This window comes from Amphiprion ocellaris, chromosome 12 (genome assembly GCF_022539595.1).
Source record: "Amphiprion ocellaris isolate individual 3 ecotype Okinawa chromosome 12, ASM2253959v1, whole genome shotgun sequence".
NCBI lineage: Eukaryota > Metazoa > Chordata > Actinopteri > Pomacentridae > Amphiprion > Amphiprion ocellaris.
Window position 1 is genome coordinate 23268907 of NC_072777.1, and position 22206 is coordinate 23291112.

Below are 22206 nucleotides of genomic sequence, written 5' to 3' on the forward strand. Positions count from 1 at the left end.
AATTGGGGCTCTGAAGGGCCCTGTACCATTTTTTGCTGGACTTCTTGTGGTTGCAGATCGTTTTTTGGGCTCGTAGTCATGAATTTTGGGCTGACTAGACAGGTCACTGATGGTCTAAACTCAAAAGAAGTCAACTGGACTTGCTTGAAGAGGTTTCATCCCAAAAGCTTCAACAGTTCTAACAGTCTGGTGGAGAGTCCAAAAGAATTCAGAAAAGACTAAAGACCCAGCTCTTCACCGAACACCTTTGCATTTGACAGACTGCCGAAAAAGAAAAAAGAAAAAAGAAATTCCTATTAACTCCTGCATTGGCTGTAGGCACCAGGATACTATCAAACTTGAACTTGTTTTATGGCACTTATTCAGGTTGTTTTCTCCTGACTAGATCCTTGCTTATATTGTATCCACGCTCTAGATGTATGTCACTCTGGATAAAAACGTCTGCTAAATGGAATTGTAGAATTGTAAAAGGGCTCTCTGGACTGCATTGTAATCAACTGATAAGAGGTGTCTTATAACATCTTTTCTGTTTAGTGATGGTTGTTTTAGTTTCTTTCATTTCTTTTTTGAACCACTCTTCTTTGACCAAGATGTTTACCAAATGCGCTCTCAAATGAGCATCCCTTGTCCGTCACATATACCATAACCTGGAAAAATTTAATTCTCATTTTACCGAGCACCTGATAAATAAATGAGCATGGAAGCACAGTTAATACGGATATTTCCACAGAGGACACAAGGGCTCACTGAATGATATTGTGAGTAAGAAATGAAGAGGTACACACAAATACTGCCATTTTCTAAAAATAATTTACCCAAAAAAGGTTTAAAAGTCCAAGGGCTTAAAAACACCCGTACTTAGATTATAGTAGATATTGCAAAACAGGCCTGTTTCTCTCAGTACACAGTGGTCTGGTGTATGTGAGCACACAGTAGTTCTATACCTGGTGATATTGAGCAACAAGTTAGCCACAATGTTGTTCATGGCATCAAAAGGCTTCTCTGGCCCGCTGAGTCCACCCTGCCCAGAGATGACGGTGCTGTCTCTCTTGATCACTGACCCTGGCTTTGCACTGTGAGACATAATTTTAATCTTGTTCACAATGTCGACCAATGACTGGAAGGAGAGAAGTGAGGGAAAACCAAAAAAAGTAGTTAAAATGCATGTTTTTGATATATACATACTAGACAGACATCTGGAGAAAGAGGCTCCATTTGCACAAACCTGGTTCTCTACAGGCAGGACACAGTCGGCGTGCTCCGTGAGCTCTCTCATGGCCAGGATGCTGTTGTAGGGAGAGGTGATGACGTCGTCCTCAGCAGACGGATAGATGGAGGTAACAATGCGACAAACGTCAGGGAACTCCTCCTCCAGCAGGCTGAGCACGCTGGTACCCAGACCGGAACCCGTACCTCAAATCCAGAGTCAAGCAGAGACATAACTTCCCTTTCCCCCCCTTCTCTACAACTACCCTTTTGCATGCTTATTAATATTTTTATTGTTATGATTTATACTTTATAATACTGTTTTTATTGTACCAGCACCATCAGTTTTTTCTTGCACCTTAACTTAGTTCTTCTACCAGCATGATTTTCACCTTATTCTCTTTATTTTACTTAAATGCAATATGTAATTCATTCATCTGTCTGTTTGACTGCAGTAATCCCATTTGTTTATTGTCACAAGACCTTAAAACTCAGTTTCCATTATCTGGGAAAGGGATAAAAGGGGCCAAAAATGTTGGTTTCTGTTATCAAGCAGTAGACTCATATGACTTGCAAGTAACACAATAAAAATATCCATGCATGGATGTGGCAGACTGTTTCAGGACCTTACCTCCTCCCATAGAGTGAATAAGAAAGAAGCACTGCAGACAGTCGCAGTGTTCTGCTGCCTTCCTCAGCTTATCCACGATCTGCTCCCTGTAGGCCGAACCATACGTCATGTGTCCAACTGCCCTGGACGAGGAAAAGGTACATTAATGTTTGCCAGTGAATCAAACTGTTTACTAAAAGCCTGAACAGCGGCAAAAATGCAAAATTTATGAGAGGTATTGTGTAAATGTTCTTATTTGGGTCAGAAAAAGACATATTTCATAATTTCACAAGTGGTGGAAAGAATGTCTTGGCAATAACATTACAATACTCCACATAAAATAAAATTTTCAACAAGACAAATAAATAGAAGCCAAATGCTGTGGTGCAGTATTAAAGGGTTTCGAGCCTGTAAGCAAAGAGCTGTGTAATTATTCCAAGAATTTAAGTCAGTTTCACTGCACATGTTTAGAAACTTCAGAATTAAAGGCTGAACCCAGCCATTGTTGAAGGGGAAAATTATCCGCTGTGACAGCTCTGTCTCATGTGAACTTCTCTTTAATGTGCTGAAAATTCCATTCCCAGTGTCTCACAAACAACTCTGCTGGACGTGTAGAGAGGTTTTGTTTCTTTTTACAATGGCTGTCAGGCAAAGGAAAACCTATAGAGGGAATTTTCACAGCAGCCCTGTCGAGAAGCAACACTGACCTTTCCCCCAAATTATACTATGCAGGCTTTGAGGAAGAGCAAATTGGGGAAGAAAAATAACACCCAGCAGTTAAGGTCACCCTGTTTCTTTGCTTATTTACATTCTTGGGAATTTGAAATATGGTGGCTATAAAAGAAAGCTGCATTTAACTCTTACAGCGGATAAATAAAAAATTTAACACTTTCACAAAACTCCGGCTATCCAATTTCTACGACTCAAGCCTTGAAAATCGGAGCTCTGCATGATGTAACAGCACGTGTGAGCATTTGCAAAACAGCTACAGTATTTTAAAAAAATATGGCTACAACAGTTGCTACTGCTATATGAGCCATGGCATCCTGTGGTTAGTCTGTCTCTCACCAGTTGTTGCCTGAACCTGACACGTCGGTGAGGAGCTGAGCGCTGTCGAACACTTCCCTCAGCGGGCCCTGCAGGATCTCCTTCACTACACCCTCCTCCATGTCCACCAGGACCGCCTGCCGATTCAAATATGCGAGAATGAAGACAGCACATATATTTCACTGCTTTACGTAGATGCCAAGCGCATTCCTTTGACCGCTATGATCATTCCATAACTCCTCTTTGTAACCCGATGAGCGCCAAACCTTTCATTACGCAGAATCCATGCCGCACTCTAAAATAAGCTGTGACAAGAATCTATGCTTCAATCAGCCTCAGGCATGTTGTTACCAAGTTTAAAGTTGTTTATCATCTTAAATGGTCGAAACCAAAAGGGTTAACTTGAGCAGGTTAAGCTGATGCGGAAGCTTTTGTTCACTTCTTGCCAGAAGACTTATTTCATCTGTGTGGAAAGACTTGTCATCCCCAACATTTGGACAGTGGATCAGAGACATTATGTAGGTTGTATGTATTTTGGAAAATCTGTTATTTTATAAAGGAATAAACACATTCCCCACTACACACAATTTGGAAGCTTTTGTAAAATACAGTAGTAGGAAAGAATCTTACAGGTCTCCTTTTAGTTCATTTTTTACTTCAGTTTATCTTACTATTATTATTGTCATTATTAACATGGAATTACTTTCTGCACAGAATCAATCACCAGCCATCAGTGCACAGCATATGCCAGTTAGATTTCTGTTAGACTTGTACTGACATCACACAAACATAGGCAGCAGTATTCTAATAAGATCAAGCCTCAGGACATTATGCAAATGCCCACTTGATTGGTTTAAATCCTCAGGTAACAAAGTAATGCTTAATAGAACTATATATCATTATTAACTGGAGAGATTTTGACTTTTTTCCCTCAAATTTTCAAGGTGTATTCTATTTCCAGTACACATATTGTTTGGTTGATAATGCTTATCAGTCAGAGGCCAAATAAATTCACATTACACCTCATAACCTGCATACAATATATAGTTGCATTTATTTATTTATTGATATAACACTTGACTAATGTATTTCTTGAAGTAATTAACAACAGAAAAAACATTTGTACAGATGCTAAACCCCGACAGTCTAAATATCTGAAAGATCAGTAATCAAAGTTATTGTTGAGTCGGAATTTATCATTATTTTTAAATGATTACACAGTTTGAGAGTGACAGATCTGCTCGGCTGATTTATATACAAACTGACGCGGTGCTGAGTTACGTGAGAGTTCGTGTAAAATGGAAGTTGAACCACAAACAGAGATCACAGATGCCTGTATAGCATCTTAATGGACTACCTTGTTAAAATAGATAATTACCTTGTCATAATCGGAGACTGTACACAAGCTGATTAGTCTAATAACATTTTATTGAATCAGAATCAGATCTAACAGGATGTGAGTCCACACTCATTTGCATTCCATGTGAGGCACAGTTCATCTGAAATGAGTTTCTATGTCCAGTGCTGCTATTTATGCCGCTCTTTGCTTGTGTAGACTGAGGATTTGAGGATTAAGATTTACTTTAATTCACATGCAGCTGTTGAGATGATAAATTATAACCATTGCTTGCTGTCTGTGAATGCTGTCTGTTGTGAAGATTAGAAGATGAAAAATGTTCTCTTGAGCCGTTTGATGGTTGGTTGAACTTACCCGGGCCTTCAGATGTTGGATTCTCCCACCGACACCACAGGCTCCTCCAGCACTTTTCCTAGAAAACCAAATATAAAAAGGACTAAATTTGGAGCCCAACTGTCAACCTCTGTATGAACTGACACTGGAATAGAAACCAGGTCTAATTACCTTGAATCCACATTCCGGAAAAAGCTACTGAGGGCCTCATCATACAATCCTTTCTGAGTAGGAGAAAAGTGCAGGATATTAGAGGTGTCTTTAGAAGTTGTGGTAGGTGATAAACATGTCAGGTTTTATAGGACACAACAGGACATAACATAAATCTTCCCATAAAGCTTCCCCTCAGGGATAGGTCAGGCTTTTTTTTATTTATTTATTTATTTTTTTTTAGTAGTTTTGGCAACAGTTTCTGTCAGTCTTCACTGAAGCATTGTAGCTGTGTTATCAGGTCTCAGAAAATATGGCTGGTACCATGTTACTCTAACTGATAGGAATGACAGCCAGAACCAGAAAAAATATTACTCAAGTTGTAATAACCTGGAATTATTCTTTAAATCATGCACTGAGCTGGCTGGCAAGGTTTTGATTTGAATCTTTTTACAATTCTTAGTTGCAATTCAACTAATCTTGTAAAGGCCATAGTGGGAAAATGACATACATCACATTTAAAGACCACATTTACATAGTCACAGGTCCTATTGTTCAACAGATTTGTATATATGCTCAGCAATCTGGCAATAAACTCACAAAACCTACAGAATGAATATGACAAGACTCAAATATTTTAATAAATGCCCTAAATTTTCAAATATCTATAACCTGTAAATATGAATTACTGTGGAATACATTCATCAAATCAGATTTTGAGCTGGTTATGTCTGCTGTGTTTTACAAAATACACAAGGACATTGCATCTTTGACAAGTTCAGACATTTTTCAAAAATGCCCGATTTGCTTTACTCTATTAAAAGTATGAGTTATGGCCAGAAATGAATAAAACATTTCTGGCTGCAGTTTTTCCAAAGCAGTATTTTAAACTGTATCTATGTTTTTATCAATTTAAAAAAAAAAAAAAAAAAAAAAAAAAAATCATTTAACTGATTATCGACTTCTTTTCTGGGCTTTGTGTGTTTGCCCAACTAGCTGCTTATTACATTGCAGCCAAAACAGTTTCTGAAGGTTGTGGAATGTTTTAGGGGATGGTTGAGGCATGTTCAGAGTCAGGTGAGAATGTCCTTGAATGTGGAGATATAAACACCCTGGGGGGGTTGCATGGATTGCCTTTAGTATGATAAGCATAGAGCATAATAGGCTAGGCAGACAGGATTGTGTGACTTTGGTGGAATATGAAAATTGGGTTAGGATTAATTTGCATTGAAAACATTTAGTCTGGAAAATATTTGCTGCTGTTTTCATTTCACTACCAGCAGAATGAAAGGTCTTTGATAAAATGTGCAGCCTGTGACTGATAACGTCCAACTTGGAGGGAGTGATTTTGAGATGGAATCAGATGACACTGATGCAAGTGATGAAGATGCAGGTGAAGTTGACAAAGAAAAAACAACCCACTTGGCCTGAACAATCTGGGAAAACTATCCAATTGCAATCATGTAGTAGATATTGCAATATGATTTGTAATACTCTTTGAAGTCAAGCTTCAGTTCAATATTTACTGCATAACATATTTACAGGATGTGATGGAGCATTATTATATGAGATACTTTAAAAAGTGTGACTGTCAGCCCAACAACCCACTGATGACCCAGTCTGTGACTAGTTAAACATCAACCCCAGCCAAATAAACAGACGATGTCCTGTGATAGGCATCTATCCCTAAAAAAGGACTTTGTCTGTCCTAAGACTAATTCTTCTGGTCCAAGCATCACCCACGGCGCCGCTTCCCTCCACACATTAGTGGAGTACCTACAGACGTTTGTGTCACAAATTCAGGTTTGTCAATACAGTTTCACTCTGTTTCTAATTAATAAATGATCATTCATAAAAAATATGACGTGATTATTATTCATGATATACATACATTCATGGTGCTACATAAACAGTCAACCCTGCAAATGAACCCCTGTTGTTTTTTATGTTAAGTACAATTACAGAAATTCTGTTCCCAACAAAAGTCAACAGTGAAATATCGCAATTTAGCATTCTCCCAAAAAACTTAGACCTAAAGGATTTCAATAATCCCTAATTTAAGCTTTTGAAAAGCTGGAAAAAATGCTAATCGTTTTCAATATTTGGGCTGAACAGGTTGAAGGACCAACATTTGCTTGTTAAAATTTACAAGTTTTATAAGTCATGTTTTATTAAGCGGCCTTTTAAAAGGTAAACTAAATGCAACAAGTTACACTATAAAGGTTAGTTACAATATTAATAAATGTGTACATATTTCTGAATGATTAAATACATTCTACAACATTTCAGAAAAAATAACAGCTCATAATAATCTAATGAGGCCCAAGGTGAAACTTTCAAATGACATTTTGCGACAGTCTAAAACACAAAGATATTCAGGGTACCACACTAAATATGAGAATGTGCTAATATTCTCATTAGAGATACTGAAAGTCAGCAAAAGTTTAACATTTGTGCTTGGCAACTGCATTGATTAATCAATTATCAAAAATTTCTGACAGTCATTTTCTGCTAATTAATGAATAATGTTTTTAGCACTGTAATCCACAAGTTGAGAAACTGACAGTAAGTGAATGAAATAGCTTTCTTTACTGTGATATGATTTGAAAGATAGTGAACAACTAAGATACATTTTGTTAAAAGGGATGATTTAAACAGAGAATGATTACTAGTATTTGTCGGCTGTATGGATGTGTTAATGAAATATAAACAAATGAGAAAGGGAAGAGAGGTGTGGGGATGAAGATAAGCCAGGATCGCTAAAGGGAGAGGGAAAGATAGCTTTAAGAGCACAGGTGTAAGTAAAAGGATTAGACATTGATATCTTCATAAAATTGGGATCGGGTGAAGTTTGTTAAGTGAAAGTCTGCTTCCTCCTCCTTTCACCAGAGCCCAGCCTCATCTCTAATCCAAATCAGTCATTTAAAGGGAAGCTACCCTTCTCTCAAGCTCACCATAAATCTTTCTGTCTAATCAAACACCAGCAGATGTTATGAATCTAGGCTGAAAGTGTACTGCTCATGGAATTTTGTTTATCATAGCTGGAAAATCCATGTATGGCACTTTTCATACAAGTGGGATGTAATGTAAAGTGATTTAAAGAAGAGCAAAAAGAAGAGGGAACTGAGGAAATGAGGAAACACAATCAGAAATAAATGGCACAGACGTTATGATCATATTTAAGGTGGGAGTTTGTTTTGTGCAGTCTGGTACACAGGGACAGAGACGTTATAAAGACTTTGGCTGAACTTTGACTTGTGTTTTTCTGCAGTGACAAGTCCAAATGTCTCTCCTGTTAGACGGAGCGTCTGAACAATGTGCGTGTCTGCACTTACTTTGTTAACATGGGCGTGTTCTCGCAAAGCAAGATCCCAAAACCTGCAGCCAACTTGGTTACCACACTGTCCAACTGCAGAAAATAAGATTAATGTTTAGCCAGTAACCATTGCTATGACAAAATGTGCATGCTTAACTGTAAGGACCTTCTAGCTACAAGCTAATAATAATATGAGCTACCTAAGAGAAAAGAGCAACATGAAGCTAACCTAGCTTCTCTAAGCTAATATTAACTAAGTTTAACTCACCTTGAACAACAACAGACTGTGTCATGACAGCGGCGACCTAAACCATGTTTAAAGTGAATATTTGTCCACAGCTGTCCGCTTAAACGGGGTTTTGACGAGACTTTTGAACGCTTCTTCAAAGTTGCGCGTTTAGCTGTGTTTGGTCGAGCGTCGATGACGTAATGGTCATGGCAACAGAGGGTACGGTGCGCGGTACGGTTCATAGCTGCGTGAAAAGCGCAAGACGCCTCAGTAAAACCCGGACAAGTTTATTTTGTGAGGCAACAGTGTGTAGGGACATGTCATACACTGAAGCAATTCAATATGCTTTACAATAATATAAGAACTTTGCAAAGTACATGATTTAAAATGTAAATAAATTAAATGATTTGCCATCTAAAATTCACAATAAAAAAATTCAGAAGGGCAGATATGAAATGCAAAGAATTTTATAAAACTGAATTTCAAAAACATGTGCAGTTTCCCACTATTGCTACCTAGTAATAACTAGGTAGACCAGGCAAGGGGAAGTTTTGTAGCTTTACTTAAAGGCAGTTGGTGTTGGGGCTTGTTTAACATCACCTGAAAGGTTATTCCATTTCTGTGTTGTATGATACCACAATGCTGCTTCATCACATTTCATGAAGACATAAAAGAAGACAGGAAAATAAATCATTCCTTTAGTTGTGAGGAAGGGATATTATTACACAAGACTCATCCACATGGAGGTAAGACAGTATGCCTGAGAGCAGAGGCGTTGCTAGGATCTTGAAACTCTGGTGGTTTAGTCCAGCACTCATATCTTTGTATCCTAATCCGATAATTGCACCATTTTCAAGGTATAAGTAAGTTGAATGCGAGACACTGCTCAAGGCAATGTAAGGTCCTACCACTGTCTTCTATGCTCAGCCCATGTTCCATCCATCCATCCATCATCTATACACCACTTAATCCTCTGTAGGGTTGTAGGGTGGATGAAGCCTATCCCAGCCGACGAAGGCAGGGAACACCCTGGACACGTCTCAGCCCAAGCTCCACATGAATATAGCCTGTGGTTCTCTGACAGCGTACCTTGGAATAAATCTTACTGATATGTTTACTTATTGTTCATTAATGCACATTTTACTTTTTAAGTAATCATTTTGTTTCACTATAATTTGGGTGACCATCTGTTTACATGGTCCAGGAGACGCGGGTGCCCATACCAACCAACTAAATAAATAATAATTCAATTAAATATGTTGCCTAGATGCGAAAGAAGAAAAAAAAAACCTGCTCATGTTGAACTGAGCAGTGTTCTGTGTTGATAGATTGACTTCACTAAAAATTTATAAAATATGTTTGAGTTTATTTCATAAAAATAGATGCTATTTATCATCATTTTTTTTATTTATATTTATGTATAGTATCAGAGAACAACAATGTCAAACATACATTTTTATGTTGTATATATGTATATATTGTGACTGCAGGCTAGCTAGAGAGAGAGAGAGAGAAGAGAGAAAACATTTGAGGCTACAGTGGCTTGGACACACAGGTATAACACCACCACTGCCGGCAAGCCTAGTGCATTATATTGCATCATATTTTGATTTGACACCAGGTGCCTTAGTTTTGTTCATAAAGGGATGCAGAAAAGGCACAAATTAGTGCATGAAAATTTGCCAGAATGAAGGAAATTAAGTGTTGGACGCTCAAAATTTGCTGTATCCGCACATCCAGACCGCTAGTTAATATGTCCCCGATCCAATGTTGAAACAAAATCTCCACCCACATAAACCACCATTTCTTGATTTTAACTGTATTATGTACCCTACAGTAACATGTTAGACTCCTTAAGTAAAATTAAGGCTACATTGCCATGAGAATACAGCTATCGAACAATGGCTGAATGGGCTTAAATACTCACTCATTGATTCATTCATTCAGTAATAATAAAAAAAAAGAATATACATAACTTTCAAAAAACAAGGCAAAACAAGAAAATATATACAAATTAAAGATTTAACAAAAAAAATCTAAAAATATTTGCAAATATTTAGTTGGAAAATACACATAATATCCAGTAGAGGGCATTGTTTCCATATAATGCATGTCCTGCAGATGAAACAAAGAAAATTAAAAAAATAATAAAAACATTAATAAAAGAAACCCTTGAATAAGTCTTTTTCAGTGCAATTCACAAACTTGAAAGAAAAACACTGGAACATAACAACATGCTATTGCATGGATGAATCAGTAAAAAGCCAAACTTGCATGTAAAACATTTATTATCAGAAATGAAACAGTACAAAAAAACAAAGTTTTGAACATGAGCTTGTACAAAAAAATGTGCCATCAAGTTAATAAAGTGGAGTGATTGAGTTAATTGTACTCTAGAATGGATTAATGTCAACGTGTGCTTCATAGTGTGAACTGTAAGAGCAAAGAAAATGTAGTTCTTGAATTGGCAGTAAATTTCACAGGTTGGTTCCATTCAGATGTGCTTACATTTTCTTATCAATGTTTCCTTTGCGGTTGATTTATAAATTTGGACGTTTTGGTCTCAATTCTTGGTGTGGGACAAAAAAAAAAAACAATCAACAAATAACAGACAGAAACAAGCATCAGAGAGTGAAAAGGACAATGATACTCTTAGTGTGTATGTTTAACAGAAAGACAGTTTCTACGATGTGTTTGGTCAGTGCTGTATTGGGGAAAGAGATGACATAAGTGTTATGCTGCTGGACAGCTTCCAATGCTGACGGCTCCGTTGACCAGAACAGCTTTGCTAAAGCTCACTCGGTTGTTGTCGATGGTCAGGTTCCTCACGCAGCCAATGTAGGGCTTTCTGGTGACGATGTTTTGTGGGAGGAAAAGATCTGAAAAGAGGAAGAGTGTATCGCATGATAAGAAAGATGTGGCGTTATTGCAATAGCAGAAAATCAGGAGGAGCTGTTGTCGCTGGCTTACCTGGAGCTCCGCCGATGAATACTGGCCTCTTGGTGTCTGAGGACTGGGGGTTTGGAGGACCCACAACATGGTTGATCTCAGCATCCACAACCAGCTGGACAATGTTTCCGTCCCGAATCACTGCAACAAAGCAGGGCAGAATTAATTAATTTACCCTGAAAGCTCTTCAGAAAAGTGTTTTTTTTATATATTAAGCAAAGCACTGTGACTCGTTGTTGTGACTCTTTATTGTGTTAACTGCTTATTGCAGTATTCAGATACTTAACTCAAGAAAAGTAGCAATTTCACACATTAAAATAATATATTATTTTGTCTTTCAAGTTTTTCTCTAATAGTTCCTGATCCAAGATTATGTAGTGGATGATGATTAGTTATTAAAGAATCCACTAATGGATTGTATATTAGTGAGTCATTAGGCAATTCACTTACAACGAAAACACATTTTCCTTGTTGACCTGCTTTACCTGCATCCCTTCATTCATAGCAGAATGTGGCAGATGGGTAATTTAACTGAATACTTTAGTCTACTCTGCCTGACTCTTTGATCCTTTATGTCAGACACCAGCTTTCAGGCTCTGTCTCAAATGTTTGAAATATCAGGTCTTAATTTGGTTATTTACTGTGTTTTAGGGATTCATTTTGCAGTACAAACTGTTTAAACTGACACCAGATATTGAGCCAGAGCTGAACAATGAATCCAAATTGTCCATTTAAAGCTTTTCTGTTGGACACGTCCCCTGTTCGCTCTTTTCAACTTTTGTCCTTTCTTTGCTTTAATGGCTTTTGAGAACCGACGAGGAAATCCTCACCTGTGATTTTGTGCCAGGTACCGTCACACACACCCTGTTTTGGTGACACCTTTGTGAAGAACTCGTTAGTCCCATCATTTACAAGAACCACCACCTGAGAAAAATACACCCGTATTATATCCGTAATGCCTTTGAACAATAAGCATATTTCAGCTGAAATGATCTGAATGTGCTTATTTTTTTTCTGGACAACTGAGCTGAAGACTTACTGCTCCCTGATGAATGTACACAGTGAAGTATCCCTCTGTGGTGCGCACATGCAGCAGCACTGCAGATGCCACACGAGGGCGCACCTCCATCACCAGCTCAAACTTCAGCCCCACAGAAAACGATTCATCTGAAGGCAGAGGAAGCAGAGGCAGTGTGATGAAGTGACTCCTGGGTACTTTATCTATCCCGTCCTTTATTGTCATGCCGCATTAATCAGCTTCTCTCTGGTGCGTGCACATGCAAAATCACTGCATTCATCCAACAGCTGCAGCTCGGTTCCCTCATTTGTTGGGGCCTTCTCTCCCCCCTCCACACCGACACAGGCTAAGCACTGCTGCACTGAGGGTATCGTGTTGCCTCCCCCAGCCGCATTCTCTCCATGCAATGCACACAGGATGGCGAAGGACCGAAGGGGCTTGTGAGCTAATGAGCCGTGTAAATTAACAGATGCTCAGTTTGCAAACAGTTGTAGGTCCTGCCAAAGTGTACGTGCTGCTACTTTGCGTGAGGAAGACTGCACAGATTCAACACTTGAAAAGTCTGATCCCCAAGTTTCCCTTTGAAGCTGGAGGTTAAATCATGTTTGGAAGTAATAGGAACATACCCAGGACGACGTATCCTCCTTCCTCTGAGAAGTATGTTCCTGCCTCAGAATGTCCCTCAAAGCACGGAGTGACCCCATAAGTCTCTGACGCTGAGGGCAGCAACTGTCCATCCAGCAGAAGGTTCTTCAGACAGCCAGTGAAGCTGTACGCAGAGTTTCGCTGAAGGGAGGAAAACAGTTGGAAGTATGAAATAAACAGCTAAAGACTCACTGGATACATTAAAGCGACACCATATGACATTATATGACAAGAAGTGATTCTCTTTTAATTACAATGAAACGTTGAATTTATGAACCATAAAATACACCACCGCTCATTTCACTCAGGGGTTTTGCTGCTGCAGTATCATTTGGTCTGGACTGACCAGTCATACACAAGAATAGTAAGTTCTGAGTGAGGGGACTGTTCATTCAGTTTTTTGGGGGGTTTTTTGTAAAAAAATAAAAAAAATCTGTCTTTCTGGGGTATTATGTGTAGCTTGATTAAGGGGACAATGAATTAAAATGATTTCATAATCTTACAACATAACAAAATGTGGAAAATGTGAAAAGTGAAGTGGTCTGACTACTTTCTGAAAGCACTGAACATGCTTTTGTTAGGTGATATTTTCACATTTACCATGATGGCCAAAGCAGCCGCTGTTCAAGCTCATTTTAAAGCAGTAGTAATAACCATTTTCATGTTGACAACAGGCAACATAACTGTGTACTATATAAAAGGGGACGAATATCTGGTCGTAAATTTTATTTAGCAGTTTAAAGTCAAAGTAAAAAGCAGTTACAGCATTTTTAGCATCAGTAATGTGAGGCTTTTCCTACAGATAATGTGAGGAGAGTTTAACCATGAAAAGGATTTAAATGAAATCCTTTTAATCTGATTTGATTGCGACTACAGTGAAATATAGAGTTGTGAGGGAATACAGAGCTGAAGAAGACTGTTGGCTCCTACTTAAACTGCATTCCCATGTCGTTAGATTAGGAGGAGGACACGGGTTTAAAAAAAAAGTTGAAATCCAAACATACAGCTCCTGCTATGATATTGCTCTGCTTGTTAATCCTAGGAGCTTCAGCAGAAATCAACTGGACTTGACTTTCAGAACTGAAGAAAACTGTTGGATGAGAGGCGAAATGTCTTCAAGAACCTAAAAGAGAAGTCTGGTTGATTTCTACTAAAGCTCGTAGGATTACCATGACCTTAATGACTGAGAATCTACACAAACACTCGGCTTGTTCATTATCAAGAGTGGCTTTATATGGGGGTTGGTGGAAGCTACTCACCACAAATCATTTTTTATGGGATACATTTATGTAACTGATCCTGAATCCGAGATTAGACTTGAAAAGTACCTTTATAATTTATAGGAAAAGACCAAAAGAGAACTGAAAATATGAAAAATTATTGTACTTCAGCATATGAATCTGTGCTCCTGTTAATAAATAATAAACAGGAACACAGAAATGAAATTTCACTGTTGTTAAGAGCAGAGCAATTTACTGTTTTTGGACACCAAAAAATGGCCAAAGAAAAGGGGATATTTGACTTAAATTCATAGCATGCCCAGAAACACAAATCCTGTAGCATATGTAAGTAGGTTGTAGTAAATGACATGTTTACCATAGCAACTTTATAAGATGACAGATGCAGTGTTTAAATGTTGTTTACAGCTTGTTCTGCTGCCCCCAAGTGACCAAAAAAAGCAACTAATACTGCTTTAAAAACTCAGACGACGTCCTACTCTTGGGTTTCTTCTAGCCTGTGGGAATGCTTGAGCTGAGCTGCCACATATGTTCCTGACAAACACCAAATATTCCCATTTCCAATGATTCCGTGTACAGCATATTTTTACAAATAATGTTAAACCCCTGCCACAGACTAAACTTTATTCGTACCTGAATATTCTTTTGGGCTCTCCCTGGAGGAACTCCTCCGACATAGATGGGGCTGCTGACATGCCAGGACACGTTGTTTCCCTGAACTCTGTCTTCCAGCACTGTGAGCCCATCAATTATTAATCGACCCACACTCCCATCACGGATAAAAATAACCTTCAGTAGGAGAAGAGAAGAGGTTGTCACTTTAATACATAACTAACTGAACATACATCTAGCCTTGCATACTGACAATGCTAAGCCATGGATTCTATCATGAACCTACATTGTGCCAGGCACCGTCATTGTATTTCTCCTCGCTTCTGATTTTAACTCGTTGGTGCGCTACATTGAAAGTGTATACGAGCTTTCCGTGGGCCAGGAAGAGAGCCATAAAATCGTCCTCTTGAACGTCAGATACATAAAAGATGAGGCCAAAGGACGAGTGGGTCTTCAGGGACAAGGAGAAGTGGGACCTGGAAGGATGGAGATGCATTTAGTCATGCATGCAGACACAAAGACACCCTTGAAAGACAAGCATGAAGTACATGTGCAGAGTGAGCAAACTTAACACTGAGGTTACTTTTAAAGAGCCTCATCTACCTCTGAGAAAGAGAGTCTGGGATGTCGGCGTAGTGCTGCCTGCTGTTGGCGATGCCGCCGTAGTGGAAGGCTTGGCGGGTCGATCTGGGATTTGTGGTGAGGTAGCAGGATTCAGTGTTCAGCCCTGGTGGCTCCTGGTCGTCACTCTTCAGTTCCATCAGACCTGGAGGGAGGCTGGACTTATCCCTTGTAACCTATTTATTGAATATGAAGTGAACATAACTTGAATGATGTGAAACGGTTCCTTCAAAAAAGCAGGATTCACTAAAGTCTGCAGTATTGTGGGTGCCATTTTCACTTTACCTTGTGTGACTGGCTCTGTTTGGGCCTAGCAGTGTTATCTCTGTGCCTTGACACCAGTGCAGCAGGGGGTCGCTGTACTGGACAGTCCTGCAGGGAGGTCTGGACCTTTTCCGTGTATCTCTGAAAGTCCTCAGGCTCAATGTCCCGGTCTTGTCTGCAGAAACACAAATAGAAGATGTAACACTGCAAGAACACTCAACATATCACTGTGTATCCACAGCAACGAGCCCCATTTCAAGAACCACTCAGTCTTTGTTTTACATCCTGTTGAGAAAAGAAAGAAGAGGCCTCCATTCTAATCAGCAGCAACGGATACCTAGAAACACAGCTGAACAAGAAGCTGAACTGGAAACGCAAAACTGTCTTTAGCTTAGCATCTGCATGCCTCCTTAGTGCACCTTCTATGAGACGGTAATGGCCATGTCTGTGTTCTTTGGCATGGTGTGCTGGGGAGAAGGTGCTTGCACAGCAAATGCATTAATAAACTGATCAGGAAAGCCAACTCCATCTTCAGGAGGGATACTACTCAGGAAGTGATAGAGGTGAGGATGCTCTTAAAACTGAAGAAGAAGCGAACACTGCAGGAGTTGTTTTCCATTAGCTGCTATCAGACTGTTAAACGGGCAGGAATAAGATCTAACCCCGCTACTGTCCATATACAGGCAACAGTTGAGTAATGTGTGGGTACAAGTCTTTATTTTTATACAGATTTTGCACATATTCAAAGACCATTCCATATGTCTATATCGATATTTTATCTGTTATATTGAGATTTTAGATATACAAGTCATTTTGCACACTGCACATTTTCTGTATTATAGATTTTCTACACTTTTACACTCATATCTTACACATTACATATTGTATGTATTTTTATTACCTTACTCTAATTCTCTAATTCTTGTGTATCTTCATAATCATATGTTAAGGCACTTCCTTGAATAGTTTTGGTATCAGAAATGTTTTATTCAGTGTCAAATGTGGGTTCTTGACTGTGATTGTAGCTGCTATAACTAAATCATTTCCTGCAAAGGATCAATAAGGCATCTATCTATCTAGCGCTAAATCCACATCTAGAACTCAGGTGCATGTCCTCTAACTATCTAACAGTGCAGTGGAGGTTTACCTGTTGATGTAGGCGTAGCTGATGCAGCCGGTGAAGTTCTTGAAGCTGCTGCTCGGAGACCCTCCGTAGTAAAACGTCCTCGTAGTAGCTTCTGAGGAGGATCTTGGTGCTGACGATGGACGCTTCTTCTCCTGCTTGTCTTTGTCATCCACCAACAGTGAATACCTGAAATGAAGAGTGTAAGTAGTCAATAAGTCAGTTTAGATGCTGTCAACCTTTCCTTTAGTTGTAAATGCATCCCCTTACTCTGGCCCAGTAGCTGAAAAATTAGTCAAAATTTAGTTGACCTGAGTCTGACTTTTTCATATTTAACCTAACAATATAACCATATTTTCTTTTTGGCAAACTAGGAGAATAGCATGTAAAAAAAAAACTAACCAGCAAAGACTGCAGTCTGGCTAGTTACAGTAGCCTTAGCTAAAGTTAATTTACTCACTTTTTTCTACCTTCTTGAATTAAAACATATATTTATCTCATTTAGCCTACCAACATGTTAGCAAGAACGTTATTTATATCACACAGGTAATGCAGTACTTGATTAGCTAGTGCTGGTAAAAGCTCACTAGTTAAGTTTAGCAGAGCAGCAGTAAGACTTCAGTGATATTCATGTGATATTATTTGATTAAACTTCATTTAAATGACATTTAGATGTGTCTCATGAAAGGCAAATTTAATAAAGCTACTTTATTTGTTCTAATATATGAAAAAAATAACGCAAACAGCCATGGCTGCAACCTGGGTAGTTCTAGAGACCTGGTGGGCTACCCATTTTTTCTTGTTTCTTATTAAAAAAATACAATCAAATTTGATGTTTCGACATTATTAACCTGTATTCAGATTTTTCTTTGTTCTTTTCAACTAGTAGTGCCCTCCCATAGGTCCTTGGAGGATCTGGATTTGCTAAAATTGCACTAATGTGACCTGTAGTTTTTAAAAATCGTTGTGAAAAAATAACTGCCATCATACAACCATACCATAAGAGTTGCTTGTCTGTCAATGAGCTTATTTGGCATTGGTTCTGGGACTTATGCATTATCAGTCATTTAGCAATCACATTTGATTGTAGCTTAAAAATCTACACTAAATTCCTCACATAAGGGCTTCAAGTTTATATGTCGAGGGCCAACTAATCTCATTAGTGTTTACTGAAGCTGTGCTTTATTTAAATGTCAACTGAGAGGAGACATAGTGTGCCAATGACTAGATTCAAAATCTAACACAAAAACAGCTTTCAGAAGTCAAACACTTACTTCTGGTTGTTGACTGAGGCCACCAAGAAGTGTGTCCTTCCATCATTGTACTGTTTCTTGTGCGATTTGACTTTAGTGCCTCTGTTGTTCAGCACCACTCCTCCGTTCTCCAGAGAGATGCTTAACTCATCAGACTGAAGACAGAGAAAATAGGTTCACTGTTATTTGTCAGGAGGGTAAGATATATTAATTTGGCATCTTACCACTTGCTTAACATATATTTTTTTGTTGTGTGCATGAAGACAGATGTGTTTTTACCCCTTCGCTGGTGTAGAACAGGAGTCCGCTGGACTGTAGCGTTCTGAAGTTAAATCCTCCCTCAAAGTTATCGAAGGGTGAAATCTTTGCTGTGGATCCCAGGTAGCTCTCTCCACTGAAATAGGCTTTACGGGACATCTGTTACGAAAAACACATTTCACTTTCAGCACCTATTACCCCTCTTTCACTTCAGTGATCCTCAAGTGCAAATATTGAGTGACTCATATGAAAGCTGTTGAACTAGAACAGACAGTTATTTTCTCTCAATTGAAAGTCAAAGTTTCAGTGTGCAGATGTGTGTTTGACTTCTTTGTGAGATAGTGTGTGCCATCCACTCTTTACCCATATACTTGTATTGATTTCAGAGAGACACACACAGTGCATTATGACTGACAGGGTGTGAAGTGATGGAGAGGACTCTTACAAAGGACTCTTCAGGGCAGCCGCTGCTGATGCCAATAGTACCAGGCTGCTCCAACAAGTTATAGTCTTTCTTCTGGTATTGAAATCCTTTAACGCAACCCTTCAGGCCAACAACAGAAGACAGCTCTGGCCTGTGGATACACACATGACATATGTAAAGTTGTCATAGGCAACTATGTAGACACCCTCAAAACCCCTTTTCTGAGACCCAAAAGGATTCACCTGTTTGTCTCAAAAATTCTGCTGTCAGACATTAGACAAACATGTAAAACTGCCCCATCATGGTTCCCCATGCTAAAACATCGCACAGTTGAAGAAAATTCAGATCTCAGGTAGCCAACTATTGGCCTCCACTAGCTCCCAAGAAAAATATGTGCTTGTAAGATGTTTGATGGTTGACTTCGACTTGGTCAGCTAGTTTTAATAGCTGTAGTAGCTCTCTTAAATTATTTTTTTGCCTCCTTTTTTGGAGGCAAAAAAATCACTGATGCAGTTATAAAACCACTGGACCTGTTACCCAAACATTCTCCATCCTCCCACCTATTCAAACTAAGCTGCAGTTGCAGCTGTTTTGTTTGCAGGCATATTTAACTCACAAGGATTTGAGGACGCTGGATGGAGCCCCGCCAATGTAGATATCTGCGAAGGGCAGTGTGGTTTTCGGATTCTCCATAGATTTAACGTGACTCTTGTCCACCAGCAGGATAACTTTCTTTGACTGATGGTAGATCACTGACACCTGTGGAAATGTCCCAACACTGACAGTTATTACAACACATTCACACTGTAAGTTGTGATCATTAAGACAAATAATCGAAGAAGAGGAATTTACGTCGTGGTATCTTGCATCATTTATTTGTAGCTTGGGTAAGTTATTCTCCAAAAGTTTAGGCCCGTTGCTGAAGCCAAAGTCATACATTAAGCGCAGGAAGCCATTCTTTAGCTCCAAAAGGAAGAATTTATCCTGAGAGGAGAGAAAAAAATATATTAGCTTTTGCGTAAGATGATCATCATTCTGCATGTAATGTACAATATATGGACCAAATTTCTACCGAGATTTTTTTACTCCTATTTGATCCACCACTGAATCAAAACCAAATAAAACATCACACTAACAATGGTGAGCTACAAAACTACTCTGCAGATGGTTGGCACAACAGCATAAAACAAATGAAAAGAATTAGGCCCGTGCAAAATGCTTATAAATTCACAAGACTTACCCCATTGACCATGAGGAAAAGGACGCCATTGTTTGCGACTGTTCGCACTGCAATATCAAATCTTGTGACAACACCAAACTTCCCTCTACTCTCAATATTGTTGATAAGTGCGTAACCTGTTCCATCAAACAGGTAGCTTGCAATGCGGCTCTGGGAGAACGCCAGCTTGTACCTAGGAAAAGAACAACAAACATGATATGGTACTTTTAACAATTTTAAAGCATCTACTTGATAAATTCAGCTTAGGTTCATCGCTCACATAAAATAGTTACTAACTAATGGGAAGACTGAAAATTGGACAGTTCCTGGCACATGTAAATTGGTGCTGCTAAGGTTACTATTTTCAGGTTTGTTCAGGAATTTGCGCTACAGAACAATATAAATACATATTTTTTCATTAAATGTCAGTCTAGCCATGCAAACGTTTACCTGGGACATGGTGGAGACGCAACTATGTCTATTTTGTGAGTCTCTTTGAAATTGTACAGACTGATCACGTCGTTGTTCAGCGAGGCCAACTCGATGCAGCCCACAAAAGGAGCAAGACTCAGAGGAGGTGGCAGCTGGTGTGCAGACAAGAAGAACATTCACATGTCGTCATTTAGGAGAAAAATCATATTATTACATGCAAATTTGTTTGCATAAAGGAACTTTGTTGTTACCCTGACATCTGGCGGGACACCACCAACAAAGAACACTATGTCGTTGGGGTCGATGTCAAACAGTGAGTCACTTCCAGGAGCTTCGCCTTTCTGGATGAACTTCTGCTCGTCTGTGGATTTGTGGCTCGGTATGGTCAGGAAGACTTTTCCATGTCGGCCCAGCCTGCAAGCAAGAACCAAGAGTAACATAAATAGCTGAAATATCTCGTTTGAACGTGATTAAGGCCGACTGTTCACAAGTAAGTATGCAATCAGGAAACTGGCATAACTGATACCACTAAACGTCTACATAAGGTCTATTTCACCCCATTTATGGTGGAAAACAAGGGGAACCATAAACAAGAAAAATATTAATACTGTTGCCAAGGACGAGTCATCAGAACACAAAGGTCGAAATAAAGAAGGAATGGTTTGGTATGTAGCTAGATGCAAAAAACATCTTGCTAAAGCAAATGGATAAAAGCATGTTACCCTTTAGGAAGCAAATGAGGACTAATAAAATGCCAAAATCATAAAGTGTTTATCAGAAAAGGAAAATTCAGTCAACTGGAAAACTAAGAGAATGACAGTCAGGTTACCAGAAAATAAATTTGCATTAAAGGTGGCCTTTGGATTTTTAATGTAAACAGATAAAAGTAGTTTTTGCAACCAGAGTTTATATTCTTGAGGTCTAAAACAAACAAACAAAAAAAGTGACCATCAAATTTCCCTCCATGTAAAATATTTCACTGCTTGCTATCATTGTTCTGTCACCTCTATAAAAGTTACTCCACAGCACTAGTAGTGGTCATAAACTCTACAGGGTACACTTTATTTTATTTTTATATCATAATTAAATTCAAGAAAATCAGTGATCATGACAAGGTGTGTTAAATCACTTGTGTGCACCACTTGGATGATTCTGCCAGAGAAAATGATTCTGGCAAAATGCTGCATCTTTCTACCTAAAGCTCATTTCTTACCTCTCTACTTTGATGTAGTTGAAGACTGCAGGCCACTGGCTGACAGGCTTTGAACCCAGCGGGATCTCAACATCTTCCCCCCCGAGGCTGTACACGAATACCAGGTTGTCGTTCTTGATTGCGAGTCCCATGTAGTCTTTCTTACCCTGAAGGCAGTAACAAGCAAAAACAGAGCGTTCATTTTCCTTTCACAGCTTTTGTTTCGGTGTTTGTTTGTTTTTTAAATAATATCTCACCACAATACAAAGCTTCTGTGTGTTTCCAGCAGGGAAATGCTATTTTACCTGATGTATAGGAGTTTCAGAAGCCTAGCTGTATTTCATCTGTGACTACTACCACTGAAAAAACTTGGCCAACATCACTGCATAGATTACAGTGGCAGTGAAATCACCAAGGTGAAGCACTGTTAAAGGAGAACAGAGAGCTCTCACACCGGGTCGCTGCACTGTTTCTATGCACTGGTGGGCGGAGGGAGCAGTATTTATGTAAATGAAGGGCAACTTTGAAGGCACACACATGCACTATTGTCTCAGGCGTCTCTTGGAAACCTTTGGAAAAGGGGCAACTGCACGCTTTCAAAGCCTGTCACTTCTGCTCCCATGATCACAACAAACTATTCACATCCACAAGCTGCTCCCCGCCTTTCATCTTCGCCTTTGGGCCTCCGGCTGCAAGTTTCAGTTGGCTTT

General features: G+C 39.1%; 2 protein-coding genes across 5 annotated transcripts in view; both read right to left on the minus strand.

Moving 5' to 3' along the window:
- Window positions 1–8447, minus strand: part of tube1 (tubulin, epsilon 1) — a 19258-nt gene extending 10811 nt beyond the window's left edge. For 2 of the 4 annotated variants that reach the window (XM_035942313.2, XM_023296961.3), the window contains exons 1-8: window positions 8288–8447; window positions 8039–8112; window positions 4725–4777; window positions 4575–4632; window positions 2885–3000; window positions 1838–1959; window positions 1226–1413; window positions 945–1117 (exon numbers count right to left, since the gene is read on the minus strand). In XM_035942313.2, the coding sequence (XP_035798206.2) occupies window positions 945–1117; window positions 1226–1413; window positions 1838–1959; window positions 2885–3000; window positions 4575–4632; window positions 4725–4777; window positions 8039–8112; window positions 8288–8312 (809 nt within the window). In that variant the 5' untranslated portion in view covers window positions 8313–8447. Of the gene's footprint in view, window positions 1–944; window positions 1118–1225; window positions 1414–1837; window positions 1960–2884; window positions 3001–4574; window positions 4633–4724; window positions 4778–8038; window positions 8113–8287 lie in introns of those variants that run through there. The other 2 variants (XM_023296962.3, XM_055015878.1) reach the window with 2 other exon arrangements.
- Window positions 8448–10518: 2071 nt separating this feature from the next.
- Window positions 10519–22206, minus strand: part of lama4 (laminin, alpha 4) — a 40472-nt gene continuing 28784 nt past the window's right edge. Inside the window, exons 22-40 of the mRNA XM_023296971.3 lie at window positions 21518–21663; window positions 20556–20718; window positions 20323–20456; window positions 19894–20065; window positions 19506–19637; window positions 19270–19412; window positions 18675–18804; window positions 18251–18388; window positions 17993–18126; window positions 16743–16907; window positions 15617–15770; window positions 15314–15507; window positions 14997–15186; window positions 14732–14887; window positions 12842–13001; window positions 12237–12364; window positions 12028–12121; window positions 11219–11338; window positions 10519–11127 (exon numbers count right to left, since the gene is read on the minus strand). Coding sequence (XP_023152739.2) covers window positions 10982–11127; window positions 11219–11338; window positions 12028–12121; window positions 12237–12364; window positions 12842–13001; window positions 14732–14887; window positions 14997–15186; window positions 15314–15507; window positions 15617–15770; window positions 16743–16907; window positions 17993–18126; window positions 18251–18388; window positions 18675–18804; window positions 19270–19412; window positions 19506–19637; window positions 19894–20065; window positions 20323–20456; window positions 20556–20718; window positions 21518–21663 — 2799 coding nt within the window. The 3' untranslated portion in view covers window positions 10519–10981. The remainder of the gene's footprint in view (window positions 11128–11218; window positions 11339–12027; window positions 12122–12236; window positions 12365–12841; window positions 13002–14731; window positions 14888–14996; window positions 15187–15313; window positions 15508–15616; window positions 15771–16742; window positions 16908–17992; window positions 18127–18250; window positions 18389–18674; window positions 18805–19269; window positions 19413–19505; window positions 19638–19893; window positions 20066–20322; window positions 20457–20555; window positions 20719–21517; window positions 21664–22206) is intronic.